The 19,751-nt window shown below is 33.7% G+C and overlaps 1 protein-coding gene across 12 annotated transcripts in view; it reads right to left on the bottom strand.

Annotated features, from left to right (window-relative positions):
• The window catches only part of LOC149808188 (spermatogenesis-associated protein 1-like), a 212,314-nt gene that overhangs the window by 139,602 nt on the left and 52,961 nt on the right, over nt 1–19,751 (bottom strand). For all 12 annotated transcript variants that reach the window (XM_089974458.1, XM_089974444.1, XM_089974434.1 and 9 more), the window contains exon 2: nt 2,189–2,295. In XM_089974458.1, coding sequence (XP_089830584.1) covers nt 2,189–2,295 — 107 coding nt within the window. The remainder of the gene's footprint in view (nt 1–2,188; nt 2,296–19,751) is intronic.

Raw genomic sequence — 19,751 nt, forward strand, 5'->3', positions numbered from 1 at the left:
ACTCAAATTGTTAGCTTTCAAAGATAAAATAAATTACACTGCATCAGCTCTCATGTATAAAGTTTGCAACAACCTGGCACCAGGCTATCCGAATACTACTACTCCAATCTCCAAAGTTCAGTCGAATCACACATTCTTCTGCTAAATATCCGAAAACACAAAACTGAAACACTTCAATGGAGTTTTCCATACAGTGGTTATTTATATACAGAATTTCTTACATAACAGTAAAATATCACCAACAACCCTTCTATATATCAAACACATATTTAAAACATTCTTTTTAATCCAAAATAAAACTGTAAAGTTTTAAAGAACTTTCTGTAGTTTTTGTCCTCCAGTGTGTGATAATACTTACCTAATGTGGTTCATGTACTGGTATTTTATTGTACATGATGCGAATATGGTACATTTTAAATACATCTTGACCCTGTGTGAGATAAGCATTTGACTCAACAGTCCATCAAGAATAAAATAGAATCTATTATTATAATTTTAGAATGCTCTTTTCCATCTGCACAAACTCTGTTTTTCTTTAAATATTTTTCAAATACATTCCGCTGTGTTTATCATGTAAGAAATAACTGGTGCTTATTGATGCATAGAAGTCCATATAGATATGTATAGACCACATCGTTATTAATTTACCACTGCATAGAAATCCATACAGATATGTACAGACCACATGGTTATTAATGTATCAATGCAAAGAAATCCATACAGATATGTACAGACCACATGGTTATTAATGTATCAATGCAAAGAAATCCATACAGATATGTACAGACCACATGGTTATAAATGTATCAATGAATAGGAGTACATATACATGTAGATATGTACAGACCACATGGTTATAAATGTATCGATGCATAGAAGTCCATATAGATATGTACAGACCACATGGTTATAAATGTATTGATGCATAGAAATCCATGCAGATATGTACAGACCACATGGTTATAAATGTATCAATATATATGTACAGACCACATGGTTATAAATGTGGACATATAGATATGTACAGACCACATGGTTATTAATTTACCATTGCATAGAAATCCATACATATATCTACCGACCACATGGTTATAAATGCATCAGTGAACAGGAGTACATACAGATATGTACAGACCACATGGTTATAAATGTATCAATGCATAGAAATCCATAAAGATATGTACAGACCACATGGTTATAAATGTATCAATGCATAGAAATCCATATAGATATGTACAGAACACATGGTTATAAATGCATCAGTGAATAGGAGGAGTACATATAGATATGTACAGAACACATGGTTATAAATGCATCAGTGAGTAGGAGTACATATAGATATGTACAGACCACATGGTTATAAATGTATCAATGCATAGAAATCCATATAGATATGTACAGAACACATGGTTATAAATACATCAGTGAATAGGAGGAGTACATATAGATATGTACAGAACACATGGTTATAAATGCATCAGTGAATAGGAGTACATATAGATATGTACAGAACACATGGTTATAAATGTATCAGTGAATAGGAGTACATATAGATATGTACAGAACACATGGTTATAAATGCATCAGTGAATAGGAGTACATATAGATATGTACAGAACACATGGTTATAAATGTATCAGTGAATAGGAGTACATATAGATATGTACAGAACACATGGTTATAAATGCATCAGTGAATAGGAGTACATATAGATATGTACAGAACACATGGTTATAAATGCATCAGTGAATAGGAGTACATATAGATATGTACAGACCACATAGTTATTAATGTATCAATGCATAGAAATCCATATAGATATGTACAGAACACATGGTTATAAATGCATCAGTGAATAGGAGTACATATAGATATGTACAGACCACATGGTTATAAATGTATCGATGCATAGAAATCCATACAGATATGTACAGACCACATGGTTATTAATGTATCAATATATAGGAGTACATATAGATATGTACAGACTACATAGTTATTAATTTATCAATGCAATTAGAAGTCCATACTGATATGTACAGACCACATGGTTATAAATTTATCAATGCATAAGGGGTTCATATGGATATGTACAGACCACATGGTTACGAAGGGGAATACCATAAATGATGACAGACACTAATAAGGGGAGTCGGAGACAGAGATTGTTCATGATGGACAAACTGACCTTATTAATCCCACCGACACTGTGTCATTGATATTCTGGTTTAATGCATTGTTGAATTTTTCTCTCCATATGTCAGGTGGAACGATGTACACATGTAAATCCACAAGCTGAAAACGAGAAAGAAATTTTATTACATCTTTGAGAAATAAAAAATCAAATATTGTAACTAGTACATCGATCTGATAACTTACGATCCAATAATATAACAGATCTATTAAATGCAGGGTAATCACACCTATCATGCCAAGAATCTTTACTTTCATCTGCAATTTAACAACTTAAAAAATGCAACCAGGATATAAGGATATCAATAGGCAGAATTTCGGTAGACATTTTTCCATACTTCATCCCTCAGAGCACAACAACATCAATTATTAGAAATACTCAAAAAAAATTAGGAATTAGAATGAAATGATAAGAAGCATATGAAAATAAATCTCCAATTTAAAAAGATCTGCAGGAAACTTATGTTTTGTATTAATGATACTGTACTTCTCTCCTCACTTTTGAACAAGGCTGGATGGATGTAAAAAGTTTGTGAAACATCATGTAAGGACTAGTATTGTCTGATAATGTAAGTACAAGAACATGTTATCATGCACATGTATGGACTAGTACAAGAATATGAAAATTTAAGGACTAATAACACATGTTCAAATAAGGACTAGTACAAAAAAATGTGATTATGTAAGGACTAGTTCAAGAATGTATGATTATGTAAGGACTAGTTCAAGAAAATGTGATTATGTAAGGACTAATAAATGTGATCATATAAGTACTAGTACAAGAGTGTGTGATAATGTAAGGACAAGTACAAGTATGTGATAATGTAAGGACAAGTACAAGAATGTGCTAATGTAAGGACAAGTACAAGAATGTGATAATGTAAGGACAAATACGAGAATGTGTGATCATGTAAGGACAAGTACAAGTATGTGATAATGTAAGGACAAGTACAAGAATGTGATAATGTAAGGACAAGTACAAAAATGTGCTAATGTAAGGACAAGTACAAGAATGTGATAATGTAAGGACAAGTACTAGAATGTGATAATGTAAGGACAAGTACAAGAATGTGATAATGTAAGTGTACAGGAAATAAGGTCAAAGATGTTGATGGATAACTAACAAATTACTGAAAATACAAACCCTCACAAGCATGAAAATCAGGCCATAGTGACCCACTTTTTATATGGTTTAATTACCATCCTTCAGGTGCATGCAAACACAAATTTTCATAAAATTTAGTGAAATAGGGTCCAATATATTAGGCAGATAACAAATGGATGGCTGAAAATATAAAAAGTACTCTGCAAAGAAATGTTTGGCAAGGTTGAATTAATCTCTTTGTGATGCACCAACATACCAGTTTTCATAAGTGTAGGTAAAAGAGGCTCATTGATATTAAGTGTATAATAAACCAATAGCTAAAAATACAGAAGTCACTCAGGTCACTCAGCCATGAAGATTAGATCTCAGTAACCTGCTTTTGGTACCAATGAGTTACTCTCTTTAAGATGCATCTACATACCAATTTCATAAGCATAAGTGAAATATGGTTCCTGGTGTAAAAAAAGTGTAAAGAACAATAAGCTGAAAATACAAAGTCATCCAAGTAGGTCATAGTACTGTAGCATACTTTTGGAATGGTTGAATTACTCAACCTGAGATCTATCCACATATCAATTTCATCAGTATAAGTGATACATTGTCCAAGATATTAAAGGTGTAATGTCTAATAGTGGAAAACACAAAAGTAACTGAAATATGAAAATTAGTTCACAATGACCTATTTTTTGTATGGCTTAGTTCTTTCCTTGAGTTGTATCTACACACTCATTTTCATTTGTGTAGGTGAAGTAAGACTCAAATATTGTCTTTAAAAATAGAATATCTCCCATGCAAATCATCAGTGAATATGTGAAAAAAAGCTCGGTTCTATGGAATGCTGTTTCCCATCTGAACAGTGTTAGAATCATGCAACTTACTGTTTAAGCTGGAATTACAAAAAACATAATTATATAAAGGTAAAAACTTCTTACCTAAAAAACTTCTACCTATGTTTTGCAATTCACAGATAGGACAAAAGTCCATTAGGCTTCACATTAGACCTGACATGGCAAAAACTTGGACAGACACACAATGTTTCACATTGGATTTGCCATGGCAAGAGTCTGGACAGACACACCATGTTTGACATTAGATCTTAAATGGCAAAAGTTTGGACAGACATGCCACATTGCACATCATATTTGACATGGCAGTAGCTTGGACAGACACGTCATGAATTACATTGGATTTGCCAATTGGCAAGTGCTTGGACAGACACATCATGAATTACATTGGATTTGCCATGGCAAGTGCTTGGAGAGACATACCAAGTTTCTTCATCTAAAAATAAAAAGGGATTTTACAAAAAAAATTCATAATTGGAACTTTTTGCTAAATCACTTTTCATTTCACAAATCTAACAACCACCATTATGTATCCAAACCTCATCCTCCTCTATAGAAAGGTTACTGTCAAATTCAGACCTATTTTTTAAAAGATATTTGTTTATTATAAGTGTCATTGTATTAACAGTGTACTAATACCTGATGTCTGCATCCTAACAGTACTCACAATATTAGTGTCTCTAGCAACCATGCCACACCTCCCAACTTTCCTTTATACTTTATGTCAATATTTGTAAACAAATCAGCAAATGTACTCGAACTGCTTGCCTGTTGCATACACAGGTTTATGGATGTGTTGTGTTGCTATTTGAACTTCACAGATAAATGATAAATGTCACCATGAAAATTAGTGCTCAATAAAGAGACCAAACTGTGCTGGCTAGGAGGTTTACCAAAAAATAGCACCTGATCAAGTCAATCTATCTCAATATTTTGACAGTGCCTGAGAAAGGTCTATGTTAGTATAGCTTGAAAGACTTTAGGGCAAACATATTTTTTCATCTAGGTAATTTAGTTGAGACTTTGGAATTGTTTGGACTTTATTTGAGCACTTTTCTACAAATTAATCCATCATGAGCAAAATATTCTGAATGACAAATCTGTCTTATGGAAATGAAGAGTTGAGCTAAATCAATGACCTTTTTGGAAAATAATACAAATTAATAAACAACCATCTTGAGAAGGAAGAACAGTTTTAGCTGATTATGTTACTCTCTTTTAAATAAAAAATTATTATTATTATTATTATTATTATTATTATTATTATTATTTTTCCTCAGGTGTTACAATGCACCAACATCTGCTGAATGGATGTCATTGCTGCCTGTCTGCCCTATAGATATTTAGACTGGTTAGGTACTGATTGTTTGCATCATTTTGATTTTGACTGTAATCAATAGCATGTTGATAACATATACTGTATATACTCACTTACACTCAAGTCCAACTGCAAACTGTGCAGACCCAGATCTGTCATTGCATAATGTGCCAGCAGATCTGGGTCTGTGCAGTTTATTACTAGTAATCAGTAGAACAAAAAGCATGTGCCCTGGTCTACATGTGCATTATGCTACGGCAGATCAGGATCAATGTTGTTTGCAGTTTGACTCGACTTATATGTGAGTATATACTGTATTAAATGCTTAGTTACTAAGGAAAACAAAAAGATGTGTTGTGACTCTGTTCTCATTATAAATATACCTTTCAATAATATCCAAGACCAAAACTTTCCATAATATTTATGTTTGATAAATCTGATTGAAATCAATTAGAAATAATTCATGCTATTAAAAATGTACCTCAGACCCCATCAGAGTCAAAGGTAATGAACAGATATTTCCTCAATTTATTTGGTAAAATGATGTAAGTGCATGAGAAATGTTAACACACTTATTGTGCTACTCTATTTCAGGTAAGATAAATCGGTGCCATTACTTTCAATTAATGATTAATGTAACAATTTTATTTTCTAGAATTCAACATGCACTAGTATCAATTTGTGCTTAAATGTCCATATGCGTTAGTGCATGTTTTTACACCAATATTTTTACGCCAATATTTTTACGCCAATGTTTTTACGCCAATGTTTTTACGCCAATGTTTTTACGCCAATGTTTTTACGCCAATGTTTTTACACCAATATTTTTACGCCAATGTTTTTACACCAATATTTTTATGCCAATGTTTTTACGCCAATGTTTTTACGCCAATATTTTTACGCCAATATTTTTACACCAATGTTTTTACGCCAATGTTTTTACGCCAATGTTTTTACGCCAATGTTTTTACACCAATATTTTTACACCAATGTTTTTATGCCAATGTCTTTACGCCAATGTTTTTACACCAGTATTAATCCTTTTACAGTACATTAAATGATTAGCAACGTTTACCATATAGTACTACCGTATATACATGCTTGTAAGTCAGATCCAACCTCAAACTGCACAGACCCAGATCTGCCAGACTGGTTATATTATGCAATGTAGATCAGGGTCTAGATTGTTTGCACTTGGACCCAACTTATATATAAGCAAGACTACACAGAAAATAATGATAATTCTGCATTATAAAAACCATAGAAAAAGGGCCATGGTTTGATGTTCAGAATAAAGGCGACACTTTGCATGCAACAGGCACTGTCAAACTTTTCTAGATGTGGCAATGATGAGACCAAAAATCTGAATCATTTTTGATTACCGGTAGCACTTATAATGGTCTTATTGTGACCAAAATAAATGGCCACTCAACTAAGTACATCATGTTAACAAGGAGCCAGTTAAATAGCCAGTCTGCTGAGGAAGTCAAGTAATGGAGGGGCTAGTTAAACAGCAAATCTGCTGAGGAAGTCCAGTCATGGAGGGGCCAGTTAAACAGCAAATCTGCTGAGGAAGTCAAGTCATGGAGGGACCAGTTAAATTGTGTCTGCTGAGAAAGTCAAGTCATGGAGGGGCCAGTTAAATTGTGTCTGCTGAGGAAGTCAAGTCATGGAGGGCCAGTTAAACAGTAGTCTGTTGAGAAGTCAAGTCAGGGAGGGGCCAGTTAAATAGCCAGTCTGCTAAGGAAGTCAAGTTATGGAGTGGCAGAAAAAAAAATGATGAAGAAGGAGAACTTGCAATAAATAACTTAAAAAATATCATGTTTTCTCCTAAAATAACCTGATCACAAGAATACTTGCCAGAAATACGAAATGGAGTAAGCTGTTTTCATTTATTTAAGAAATTTAGTAAGTCTGGTATCAATTATATACAAAAGGAACAGGGGAGATGCTGATAATAAATTTTGGAAAAATCATTTAATTTCCTATAACATATACCCTAATGAGTTTATTCCAGACTTTTTCAGATTTTCTTGGTGACCGCCTAATAATAAATGAAAATAGTATGGTTGGATAGTATGTGTTTTAGCAAAAAATATGTCTGAAAAAGGTAATATATTTATGAATGTTATGATGGAAAGCAATGGAAAATTCCTTTCATAGCAATAAATAAATAAAATATAGAATTAAGTAAATAATTTAAATAAAATAAAACATGGAATTAAAAAGTAAATAAAATACACAATGGTGGGACCAACCTTTTACAAAATGCAGGGATCTTTAATTCAGTGAAAATGTGTATGAATGATGTTCATCCATCGGTGTTGATGAGGACCATTCAATGTCATCGATTCACTGGGGGGGGGTCCAGAGATGGCTGATCAGTCCGATCTGGGCCTGGAAGAGTCTGGTGCAGTGGGGACATGGATGTACAGTTACAGACTGGGAGCTGCAGAACTACTGTTCCTGGGTTTGTGCAGATCATGTTTCTCAGCTGCGTCTTTTCTGCTCAAAATCTGCCGCACCGGCATTGACTTACCTGCACCAAGCAGATCAATTAGCAGTGACACTCTCCCAGCTGTCAGGGTCAATGCCTAAGTTCTTTAGTGAGGCCTTGAGGGTGTCTTTGTACATGTACCTCTTTTTTGACCACTGTTAGATCTCTTGCCTTGCTGTAGCTCTCTACAGAAGACCTTCTTAGGTAAGCATTCTACCGGCATGCAGACAACATGGCCAGTCTATTGGAGTTGTGCCTTGCACTGCATGGTGTGGATGCCTGTCATACCGACCTGAGTGAGCACCTCTGTGTTCGATACCTTGTCCTGCCACCTGATTTTAAATAGTTTTCTCAGGGAGCTCATATGGAAGTGGTTCAGTTTTTTAACATGGCGGCTATAGTCCAGGTCTCGCAAGCATTAAGAGGAGGGTGGGGAGAACAACTGCTGCATAGACTTTGAGTTTGGTGGAAGCTTGATGCCTCTCCTATCATCACTTGGCAATCCTAGTGTTGACTCATGTGGACTGCTTTGAGAGGACGCTGCCACGGTATGTGAACCTGTCTACATTTTTAAGCTTTTGGCCGTTGACAGTGATGGATGGTTCCAGGTAATCTTCTCCAGGAGCTGGCTGATGCAGAACCTCGGTCTAGCTGGTAGAGATGGTGAGTCTGAAGTTGGTGCACATTGAGGAAAAAAGGTCCATGCTCTGTTGCATGCCTGCCTCTGTGCTGGAGTTGAGGGCACAGTTATCTGAAAACAGGAAGTCATGTTCTCAACTTGGACTTTGGTTTTGACTTGAAGCCTCCTCAGGTTGAACAACTTCCCATCCAGACAGTAACAGAGACCTACTCCCACACTGCTGTCCTTGAAAGCATTCATCAACATTGTGGAGAACATGAGGCTGAAGAGAGTGGGGGCTAAGATGCATCCTTGTTTCACACCATTCGTAACTGCAAAGGGTTCAAAATAGTTACCCTGGTTCTGGACTCTGGCAAGCATGCCATCATGAATAGATTATATATTAAATCCCAACAAGATATTTTAGAAATACATTGGACTGCAAAAAAAGATAGTACTTCTCCTAGAAATCAAGAAAGGTTGCATAAATATTTATAGTATCTTGGTGAAAAAAAAACTAATAAATATTATACAATAAAGCACTAACTAATTGGAAAATACAACTTCATCTACCAAATCAATTGGATTGGACAAAATATTATCTCTTCAGTCTACACCTATTTATCTTTCTTTCTCTTTTCTTTTGTAAACATCATAGGAATGTTGAAATAAAACTTAAAAATAATATATTATCATATGTATACTGCTAAAAATGTAACAGCAATTTACCAGTTATATATACACCAATAGTGTCATATATAATTACCTTCTCTCATTAAATTACATTTTATCTAATTTATAATTACCTTTTCTCTACATACTGGTTCTTTCTTTCTATTTTACTAGCTGTTTCTCTTCTTTTTTAATATAAACTCCTCCTTCCACCCTCTTCATAGACCAAAATTTATCTGCTTAAATCTTTTATCTCAACATCAACACATATTTGCAAAACAGAACTTGTAAAGTAGTCTGTGGGATGGCTCCCTGACCCGTGGCTACCTATGTATAGGGAATACTAAAAAAAGGTTACAGAGGAACCTCCTAAATAGCAGGACTGCTAAAGAGGTCAAGTTATGGTGGGGCCACTTAAATGGCCAAGCTGCTAAGAGGCTGATGGGACCAGTTTAGGGAAATCATACTCAATATTTAAAATGTCCTCATGTTTATCCTTTCTGAAGTTTTGTATAATTTTCTGTGTTTTTTTTTAAATTTTACTTTTGACCAAAACCATAAAGTAACCACAGTTGTGAGAAGCCATTAACTGTTAATACATGCCTACATACTTAGACACAAACATAAAACTTGAATTACGACACTTTATATCAACAATATTATGCAATACATTTACATTATATTATTATTATTATGAGAATTTAGGTATCATTATTGCTTTTCTAAATCCACTGACATGTTGTTTGTTGACTTTTCACTGTAAGCCACAAAATGTTTGAAGCAATTCATTTTCAGTTTCTTTTAATGTGCAACCCCAACCATGGTTCTATCGATGGAGTTGGGTATTGATCATACCTCAATGGCCAACCTGACAACGCCATATCAAAGTTTATACCGCTATAAGAACCCTCAAGATCTGGAGAACATGGCATTTAATGGATTGACTTCTACTTTGAGTCATTCTAAAACTGATTTAAATCAAATTCTTTCCAGACATGTCATGTGCATAAATAAACAAAATATGACTGTGAACAGCCATTCTAAAGTCCAATGAGGGTTTCGAAAGTATTCAAAAGTTTTCAAAAGCAATAAATAAAAATTGAAACCGGCTTAAACATACTTGTGTAAGACAAGTAGATTTGATGAAAAAGTTGTATTTACATGATAGCAAATGCAAGCAGCTTAAAGGTACTTGTATAGGACAAATAGATTGTATAAGAAAAAAAACCAATACAATAACAAAAGCAATCAGCTTAAAGATAATTGTATAGGGCAAGTAGATTTTGTGAAAATTGTATTACTACAAAAATAAAAATGCAAGTGGCTTAAATGTACTTGTGTGTGACAAGTAGGTTTTATGAAAATATGATATTAATACAATTCATAACTAAACCAAACTGTACATTAAATACTACTTCAAACTTCAAACTGTACATTAAATACTACTTCAAACTTCAAACTGTACATTAAATACTACTTCAAACTTCAAAGCTGGTTTAATTAAAGAATACCATGGAGAATTAAGTTTGAAATGGGTCATTTAATCATAAACAGAGATACTGAGGCAAATAGATTTTTGGGATATTGATGCATGAGAAAGAAAACACAGAATGTGCTCAATTCTTATTCAGTTTAAAGAAAAATGTCAGTGTGTATCATTTACTTTTGAAAAGAAGGGTATTTCATATAACAACTCCAACTGATTCTGAACTTATCTTAGTACTATAAAGGTGGGTGGGGATTGGGGGAATCAATTAGGTACATTTTACTGTCTATAAAATTTGACTATTATTTATAGGTCAGTATGGCCAGATTTCTTTGTGCTGGGATGCAACTTGATAACTATAATATCCTCCTGATAAATGTAGGTCACAGTGACCTCAGTTGCATGTTTTCAAGACACAAGTTTTGCATATTAAGTCTCCTTTTAATGCATAGCTGGTGACATAGACCACTTCTGGCCAGATTCCTTTGTGCTTGGATGCAACATGAGAACTATAACATCCTCCTGGGGAACATAGGTCACAGTAACCTCCACTGCATAATTCCAATACTTCAATTAAGTTGTGTGTATTGAGCCACCTTTTCATGCATTGCTGGCTGCATGCCCACACAACCAACAGTGTATGTAAGTGTCAGAAACCAAGGCATAATTTACATCATATCATCACATAATGCCTTATTTGAAATATAACAACTCAGCCAACCACCCACCCACAACCTTTTCAGGTCATGACCCAGGGGTGGTAACCAGAAATCTGACACATAAAAGAGTTTGAGTGTGTGTGCGTGTGTGTGTATGTACAAACAATGACTGCATATGTAAAGCTTTGCAAAAATATTTTTGAAATCGTCATCATAACAAAAATTCTGGCATCATTTTAAAGTCCTTGCAAGAAACCAAAGAATTGAGTGAAAGAAAAAATATGTATGTTTTGGGCATGGTTATCATGCAGACAATAAAAATACAAAGATCAGCTAATTTCCTAAAGGGGGAGGGGGATATTGTTATGGCCAGACAGGAGTGTATTATAATATCCAGATTTTCATTTTGACACAAGAAAAAGTTTCAAAGGTAATAAGCGCAGTTTAATAGAAAGACAAGTGTAATTTTATGCCCCTTACATCTGAAGCAAGGCATAATGACAGACAGAAGTAAGGGGTCATTAACTGTTTAAATGTGAATTTCAGCAGATGTTTGTTTGCATGGACAGTTTTTCTACCAAAGTGCTGTCCATTGTAACACCTACCTTGAAACTAAAAAAACAACTAACTGCTACAGTTCAGTGACTGAGCTAGTCTAGGCTTGGTCCAGAGATATTTTGTACACTTTTACAATAAACAGTTTAAGAACTTGGAATTGTTCACTAACCTGGTTACCCTAAGCTTGGCTTAGATCAGATGAGTAGAAGATAAGGACTTAAATGCAGTATCATTATCCATCTGTCAACAGACCTAAACCTACCCCAGTCCCAGGAATAGCCAAAGTATGCTTTAGATAAGATAGGAACCTCCAAATACACACAGTCAAAAGTACTATGCTAACTCACTTGTAAGTCAAGTTCAACTAAAAATAACTTACCATATATACTTGCTTGTAAGTCAAGTCAAACAACAGAGAGCCAGATCTGTCATATCATACTGTACATGCAGATCAGGGTCTATGTTGCTTGTTCTACTGATTACTCCTAATAAATTACACAGACTCAGATCTGGTGGCACATTATGCAACAGCATTTCTGGTTTGTGCAGTTTGCAGTTGGACTAGGCTTATAAGCGAATAGATGTGGTAGATGATGATCTACAGTTACATAGTGTTCCAGCAGATCAAGGTGTGGATGCTGTTTGTCTTACCAACCGATTACTCCTAACAGATGCCATGTGTGTAGACCCATATCTACCATTAATTGATGGCAGATCTTGATCTATACAAGTTGGAACAGGATCTAGCTTATAATTAAGTATATACAGTAACATTTCCTTTGTAAGTGTCCACAAAAGGAGTAATCTCATTGTTCAATATGGATTAATAAATCTGTAAATCATTCTATATGGTCAGGATTAGAAATTAAAATGTTACAGAAATATGTTCATGTTTTCATTTCATAAACATCAATTATATACAATGATCCAGTCTGATTTCTATAAACCCTTCTTTATCATGAACTGATAGGGCTGGTCTTTATGATGGTATTTCACTGCAAACATGTTCTGCAATTGATCTGGACAAAGCCTCAGCCTTGGAAGATGCTGAACAAGATGATACCACAAAGCTCTCCAAATCTCATGAAATATACCTATGAAACTAAGGTAAATTTGGTTGGGGGATAACTGGTTTAATCAATTTACCTGCACACTATACCACACAATGTACTCTATTTACAATGCATGAAATATGTACATTAATATAAAATAATATACCAAGTTTGCTGGCTTAAGATAATAAACAAAACAAATATAAATTTGTTTAGGCAAATGATATCAAATCATGAAAAAGAGGATGCTGCTGCTAATGTGGAAAAATATCATGTCTCCCTACTTTGTACATTACATACTGAACAAAATTTTCTGACCCACATCATTTTAACCTAAGAAGGCAGCCATATTGGCCCTGTTCCCTGATCTTGAGAATTGGCAGACCAGAGGTGCCAGGATGAAAGGGCAACTAAAGTTCAGAAAATGTACACAAAGTAGCAACACATAGACTGTGATAGGTTACACTGATTATACAATATACATTTTAATCAAATAAAATGTTATCTTTGTAAATCAGTCTATCGTATTTGCCTTACACCTGGATATTTCCATGTCTGGAGGTATTTATATGCCAGTATTGTTCAATAACATTTTTATCCCAAACTCACCGCCATAGTATCAATTATGCAAAAAATTTATTGCACCATAGTTCCAGTTTCCTCTGACCTTTCTGACCCCTTTTAGATATTTGAGTATTTATGTTAAGATGTGACATCACAATACATAAATTAACTGAAGTTGGAAAGATCAAAGGAAGAACAGACTAAATGTATGAGGGATTCCAGCTGCATATAAGCTGACTTAGATTGACTCTTCAATAATGATTCACTCTGTCTATGGTACAACTGAACCTTGTTTTAAAATAACAACCATAAAAACCCCAAAACAGTTTCTTGTTACAGGTGGTCTGTTAATCATACAGACAGATACCATGCACTGGCAGAAATATTAAGAAAAACATAACTTACGTACGTAGAAAAAAATGTCAAAAGCTTTCTGGTTGTCTTTGCAGTGTTAGATCTAGGATTTGAAAATTGGATAATTGGATTTTAAGAGGTTTATATGAGGTCTTGGGGTTAAGTGCCCATACTTTTAAGACAACACCCACTGGAACTTGATTTGTAGACCATAGAGTAATTCATTCTAGATGACATGTCTAAACAAGCATTGTAGTTGTGATTTTTTTTAAATATAAACATTTACTGTATTTATATGTAATTTTGTGTTTCCTCGCAAGGAAGGTGTCACCATTTGGAGATTGTTACCTTTAGCACAGGTTTAATTTGAAGAAGAAAAAAAATGCAGGTGTTTGTTGCCACTACAGAGATCTCCCAGTGTGTACATTACCAGGCACATCTGTTCCTCATGCACGAAGCCTCTCTTAGCTAATATGTCCAAATCAAGGACAAATATTCATCAAGGAACATAAATATTTCTAAACACGCCCTCCTAAGATGTAACAGAGGTAACGTTTTTTCCCTGGGTTGCATCCAGTGATGATGTTCTAGCCAGAGGCCTTTCTTTTCTTTTCATCTCAGATGTTCTGACAATTCGGACAGTGATAGAGTTTCAAAAACTTGTGTTCCAGCTAAGAAGGCATTGGACTTTATAGATATGTGGTATATATATATATATATATATATATATATATATATATATATATATAACCTCTATCTATGCAATGGACACTTGTCCACAAAGGACAAATTCTCTGGTCCTTTATCAACAGATAATCAAGACTGAAAATAATAGACACATGGATAGATAGCTGTATTTATCACACAACTACAATGCTATTCGGTTAACATCATAATTAAATTATTCTGTATGTAAATAACACCTCATTACATCACAAATAACATCATGTCATGTATAACAATGGTGTAATGACAAGAACATCTAAATACATTTCAGAGTGACTTAAATTACACTATTCAACCATGTTTCATGAAAACATCAGTGTTTTTCATAATCTGATAAACAGACTCTATATTTGTACTAGTTTGAAATAAAATTAATAAAGTTCATATCATTGCCACACAAAAAATTATTTGACTTATTTCATAAAGTTTCTTTTGATGAAGCACTCATGTAAAATCCTGTTATTTCAAATGTAAGTTGAGGTGAATATATTTTAGCCTGATTTGGCAGCTAATATGTTCACAAAACTGTAGACTAATGTTATACCTAATAATTATGCAGCTGATCCTGTCTTTGTCCAGGTAAGCAAGTGTGAAATGTACCACCAAGTTATTCAACACCTGATCTGATTTTAATGAAATCCTTATGTAAGACTTGGCAATTATCTATCACCTAAGAGCTGCTATGCATCAAAATATTTCAATCCACTCAATGAACATATATACAGGTGAGAAGAAACTTGTATTTACTTGTAAAAATATTTCATCAACTCCACCCCACTGGTGACAAGACATTACAACATTTCACTGGCAAATGCTAGAATAGCAATATCTTCTGTTAAAACAGGATTTGACACAAAGAGAATGTAAAGTGGCAATTAAAAACAAATTACAGGTCCATTTTGTGAAAACTATTAACCATAAAAAATTGTTAACTAAATAAATGGTGGACTGTGTCTAAAATTTATATTCTGCCATCTATTCATTAAGTCAGATTAAGGCTATTAAAATTCCTAACAGCAGTCTATGGCTTTATTTCTGACTGAAAATGGATCAACAACACACACACACTAATACTCACTTTTATGTTGGAAACCAACTGCAGACTGCATAGACCCAGATCTGCCACTGCATTATGCCCAGTGTAACTGGGTCCATTCAATTTGTTAGAAATAATCAGTAGAACTAACAATACAGACCCTGAACTGCTTGCATATTATGCGATGGCAGATCACGCTCAATGCTGTTTATAGTTGGACTGGGCTTATAAGCGAGAACACTCAGCACTGTAACAACAAAATTCAAGTTTGGACAAGACAGATGCATGAAAATCTTTATTAGAGTTGATACAGAACTGATATACCCACAAAACCATTTTGTTTCTGTTGGCAATCTTAGAACAAAACTTAATTAGCATAGATATTGTTATGTAAATTTGATTAAATGTATATTTGATTTAATTTAATGGACTGTTTGTAAGTTTTAAATTTTTTTAAAATTTCATTACATGTTAAAGTAATGTAATTTTGTTTACTGGAATTTTATATTTTCCAGAAATTAGTTTGACCTGACTGTTAAGTTGTAAACACCTAATAATAGAACTTTGTATCTAAAAGCTGACCTAGTTCCTGGCCTTGACTGAGAATCAAGTAAACAAGTTCTTTTTTAAAATTCATTCTTAATGTGTGATTGATAAGAGTGAAATCAAGGCCGACTAATAGCTTTTAAGATTTTCTCAAAATTATGGTTTTACCAGAGGGTTGACCCTCATCCGGGAATCTGTTTTGCATCTCAAGTTAGTGCATAACCTTTATCTATAGAGAATTTAGTCAGTTGGGCGTTTAACTTTGACATTGAAAGGTGTTTTTGTGATGACCAGTTGAGCTGAAATTTTGTTTTATGGAATTATTAATTCCTTTTTCCTGGAACTATTTGAGTGCTCATACAGAATTGTTGGACAAAGACATTTATTTAAATTTTATTCGGAATTCAAACAACGGAATATTTTCTGTGGTTCAACAAAGACCCGTAGATACATCTGTACTATACAGGTTATAGCATACATCATCGCATTCCATTTTGGATTTTCACTGGGATTTGAACTCAAATTTATTAGTACATTTTACTACTAGGACTTCTAAATAAATTTTAACTCTTGCATTATTTTTGGACTTGATTCTTAAAACAGAAAATTTCTATTTTTTCCATTTTGCCTTGTTTTTCTAGGGAAATAAATTATTTGTTAAATTTTACAAAGCTTGTTGTCTTCACTCTTTTCTTGTTACTGTTTATTAGAACCTAAACACGTAACACTATATATAGAGGAAAAAGCATATTTCCATCATTTTATTGCTTTAATAATTTATACACTAAAGATACAAATAATAAAAACCCTTCGTGGACAAAATACTGAAAACAAGGTAATGCAATAAATTCCCCAAAACCAGTGAGACAACAAATTCTGGCCATTTTATAGATGCATGGCTAAAATGAGGAGGATGCTGCTACATAGTGCTCTTTTCAGTGACGGAGAAATCATAGTGATTCAATATTCTCCGAATGGAATTGCAAAATAAATCCTGTCAAAATTTAATTACAACCTTTAATATTATGACCTGTCCACATCCAAAATCACTAAAATATACCTTGCCAAAATTATGAATTGTTTTTGAACAAAATCACCAAATTTTATGTACATGAAAAATACTGAAAGTTGCAAACTGTTCAGACACCAGACATGGTTTGAGGTTGACAGAATCTGTTTTGTTGGCACTGATACAGGAGTTTCTTTATTTATTTTTTTATCTAGGGAGTTTCTTTATCTATTTTTTTATCTAGGGAGTTTCTTTATCTATTTTTTTATCTAGGGAGCCACTGTAGTTCGGCTGGTAGAGCATGAGACTTGTAATTCAATAGTCACAAGTTTGATACACACCCATGCCAGGCCATGTTGGCTGCTTCATTGTGTTCTTGGGAATGGGACTTAACTTCCATTTCATCAGCATAAAAAAGCCAATAATGCGTTATAATGCCATTAAAACCAAAAACAACAATAATTTTTTGATCTCTACTTTATCACTTCAATGAAATGACCAATGAAAATATGGAACTTACTTGTGATGAATAAAATGACTTCATCAAAGTGTCTAAGATAATAATAATAATAATAATAATAACGACTTTATCTAAAGAGAGTGTCACAGTTAGAAGCATGGAACTAATTCTACTTGCGACCCTCTATTATTTGCATATTTAGACATATCATGTACTTGTGGCCCTCTGTTATTTGCATATTTAGATGTATCATGTAGTTGTGCATTCAATAAAGAAAGGCACATACAATTTTGTATTCTTTCTACCAGAAGAAATAGTAACATAGACTAAATTTACATATGAACATAACAGAAAATGTACAAAAGAACAGGTTCCAACAAGGTATATACAGTATCACAATAGTAAGGCAACAAAGTGGAAGGTTTGAGAATTTATGCTTTCAATGTTTAAATGTCTTGTTAAATCGAACTGGTTCCACATTTCATCCACTCAATTGGATTTATAATGATATGTATTTATATTTGCACTATTTCTATTTTCCGTTAGTTTTCTATTCCAAATTAAATGCCCCACATATTGAAAACTTTACTTAAAGAGTTCTTTATTAATTTTAGGAATGGAAGGATGGTTAATAAACAGAATATTGATCTCAAATTGGGAGAATTACTTTGTTTTCTTGCATGAATAACTTCTTTGAGATATAATGGGTCCACATTGTTTGAAACTCTGTACATCAAGTTTAGACTTTCTCAAAAATATTTGTTCACTTACCATTAACATTTTAATATCATTTAAAACCATTAACATTTTAATATCATTTAAAATGTTTTCAACATTACCTAGGATGAGTACGTGAATTCTTCTCGCAAGCAGAATAATTTACAAATATTCCTGTCAGAAAAGTCTCCCCAAATAACATCAAAATAGTTGAGGTATGATTGTATATAGCTTTTGAAATACATAAACCTATGTTTATTTTATACATATGGCTTTATCTTATTTAGTTTTTGTTTTTGTTTTGGAGTTTAAGGCCATTCCTCAGTGCAAGATAGGCTATACAATGCAGCCAGTATACCTGGTGGAGGAAGAACCAAGAGAACCCCCGGTAAGAACCATCAACCCATGGGAAGTTACTGGCAAAGTTTCTCACATTCCCACACTGACCAAGCCTGATCCCAGAGACTCAAGTTTTGTTAGCAACCACATACATGAACTTGACTTTGTGACATATGACCTGAATATCTTCATTTCATTGTAAATTAGTGTCAACTATCACCCCAAGGATTGTATCATGAGTAACCATTTGCAAATAAATTTCATTCAACTTGACATTCAAAATTTTATTTTCCTTGCACCAGATATTGAATCTAACTAAGGTTGTCTTACATGCCACCTCAAGGACTGATTTGAATTATTTGAAATCTGACAGAGTGGTGTCATCTGTATATATATATCAACAGATGAAATGCATTGTCTATTTTCAAAGGCAGATCATCTATACAATGGAGAAATAAAAGATGACTCAGGTTGGACCCCTGTAGTAGTCCAGATGTAATTGGTTCTTCTTTTCAAAAACTGCCATTATATGGACACAGTGTTCTTTTTCTTAGATATAATGTAAACCAATCAATTATGGAATTGTCACATTAATATATGTTCAATTTATTGATAAGAATATCATGATCGACAAGGTCAAAAGCTTTTCTAAGATCAGCAAGAATTGAACCAACTAATTTTCCTTAATCCAAGGTAGTAATACATTTATCTATATGGAGACCAAGGTTGTCTCACAGGAGCAGTTTTCTCTAAACCCTGAAATTAAAATCCACAAGATTTCTCTGTCATGAGGGTAAGAACAAGAAATTAAGTGCAAGGTAAACATAAAAAGTTATTTTTTTTCTCTCAAAATTTAGTTTAAAAGTTCCTTCATCAAATTTTTTATCATTCTTGTTATTCTGCAGTTCAGTAGTTAATGCAGTCAGTAGTTACAGCCCCCAGCTGCTGTGTTGTAACAAAGTTTACCAGTAGACAGCCCCCAGCTGCTGTGTTATA

Source organism: Sinohyriopsis cumingii, chromosome 1 (assembly GCF_028554795.1).
Source record: "Sinohyriopsis cumingii isolate HCF-2022 chromosome 1, ASM2855479v2, whole genome shotgun sequence".
Lineage (NCBI taxonomy): Eukaryota > Metazoa > Mollusca > Bivalvia > Unionida > Unionidae > Sinohyriopsis > Sinohyriopsis cumingii.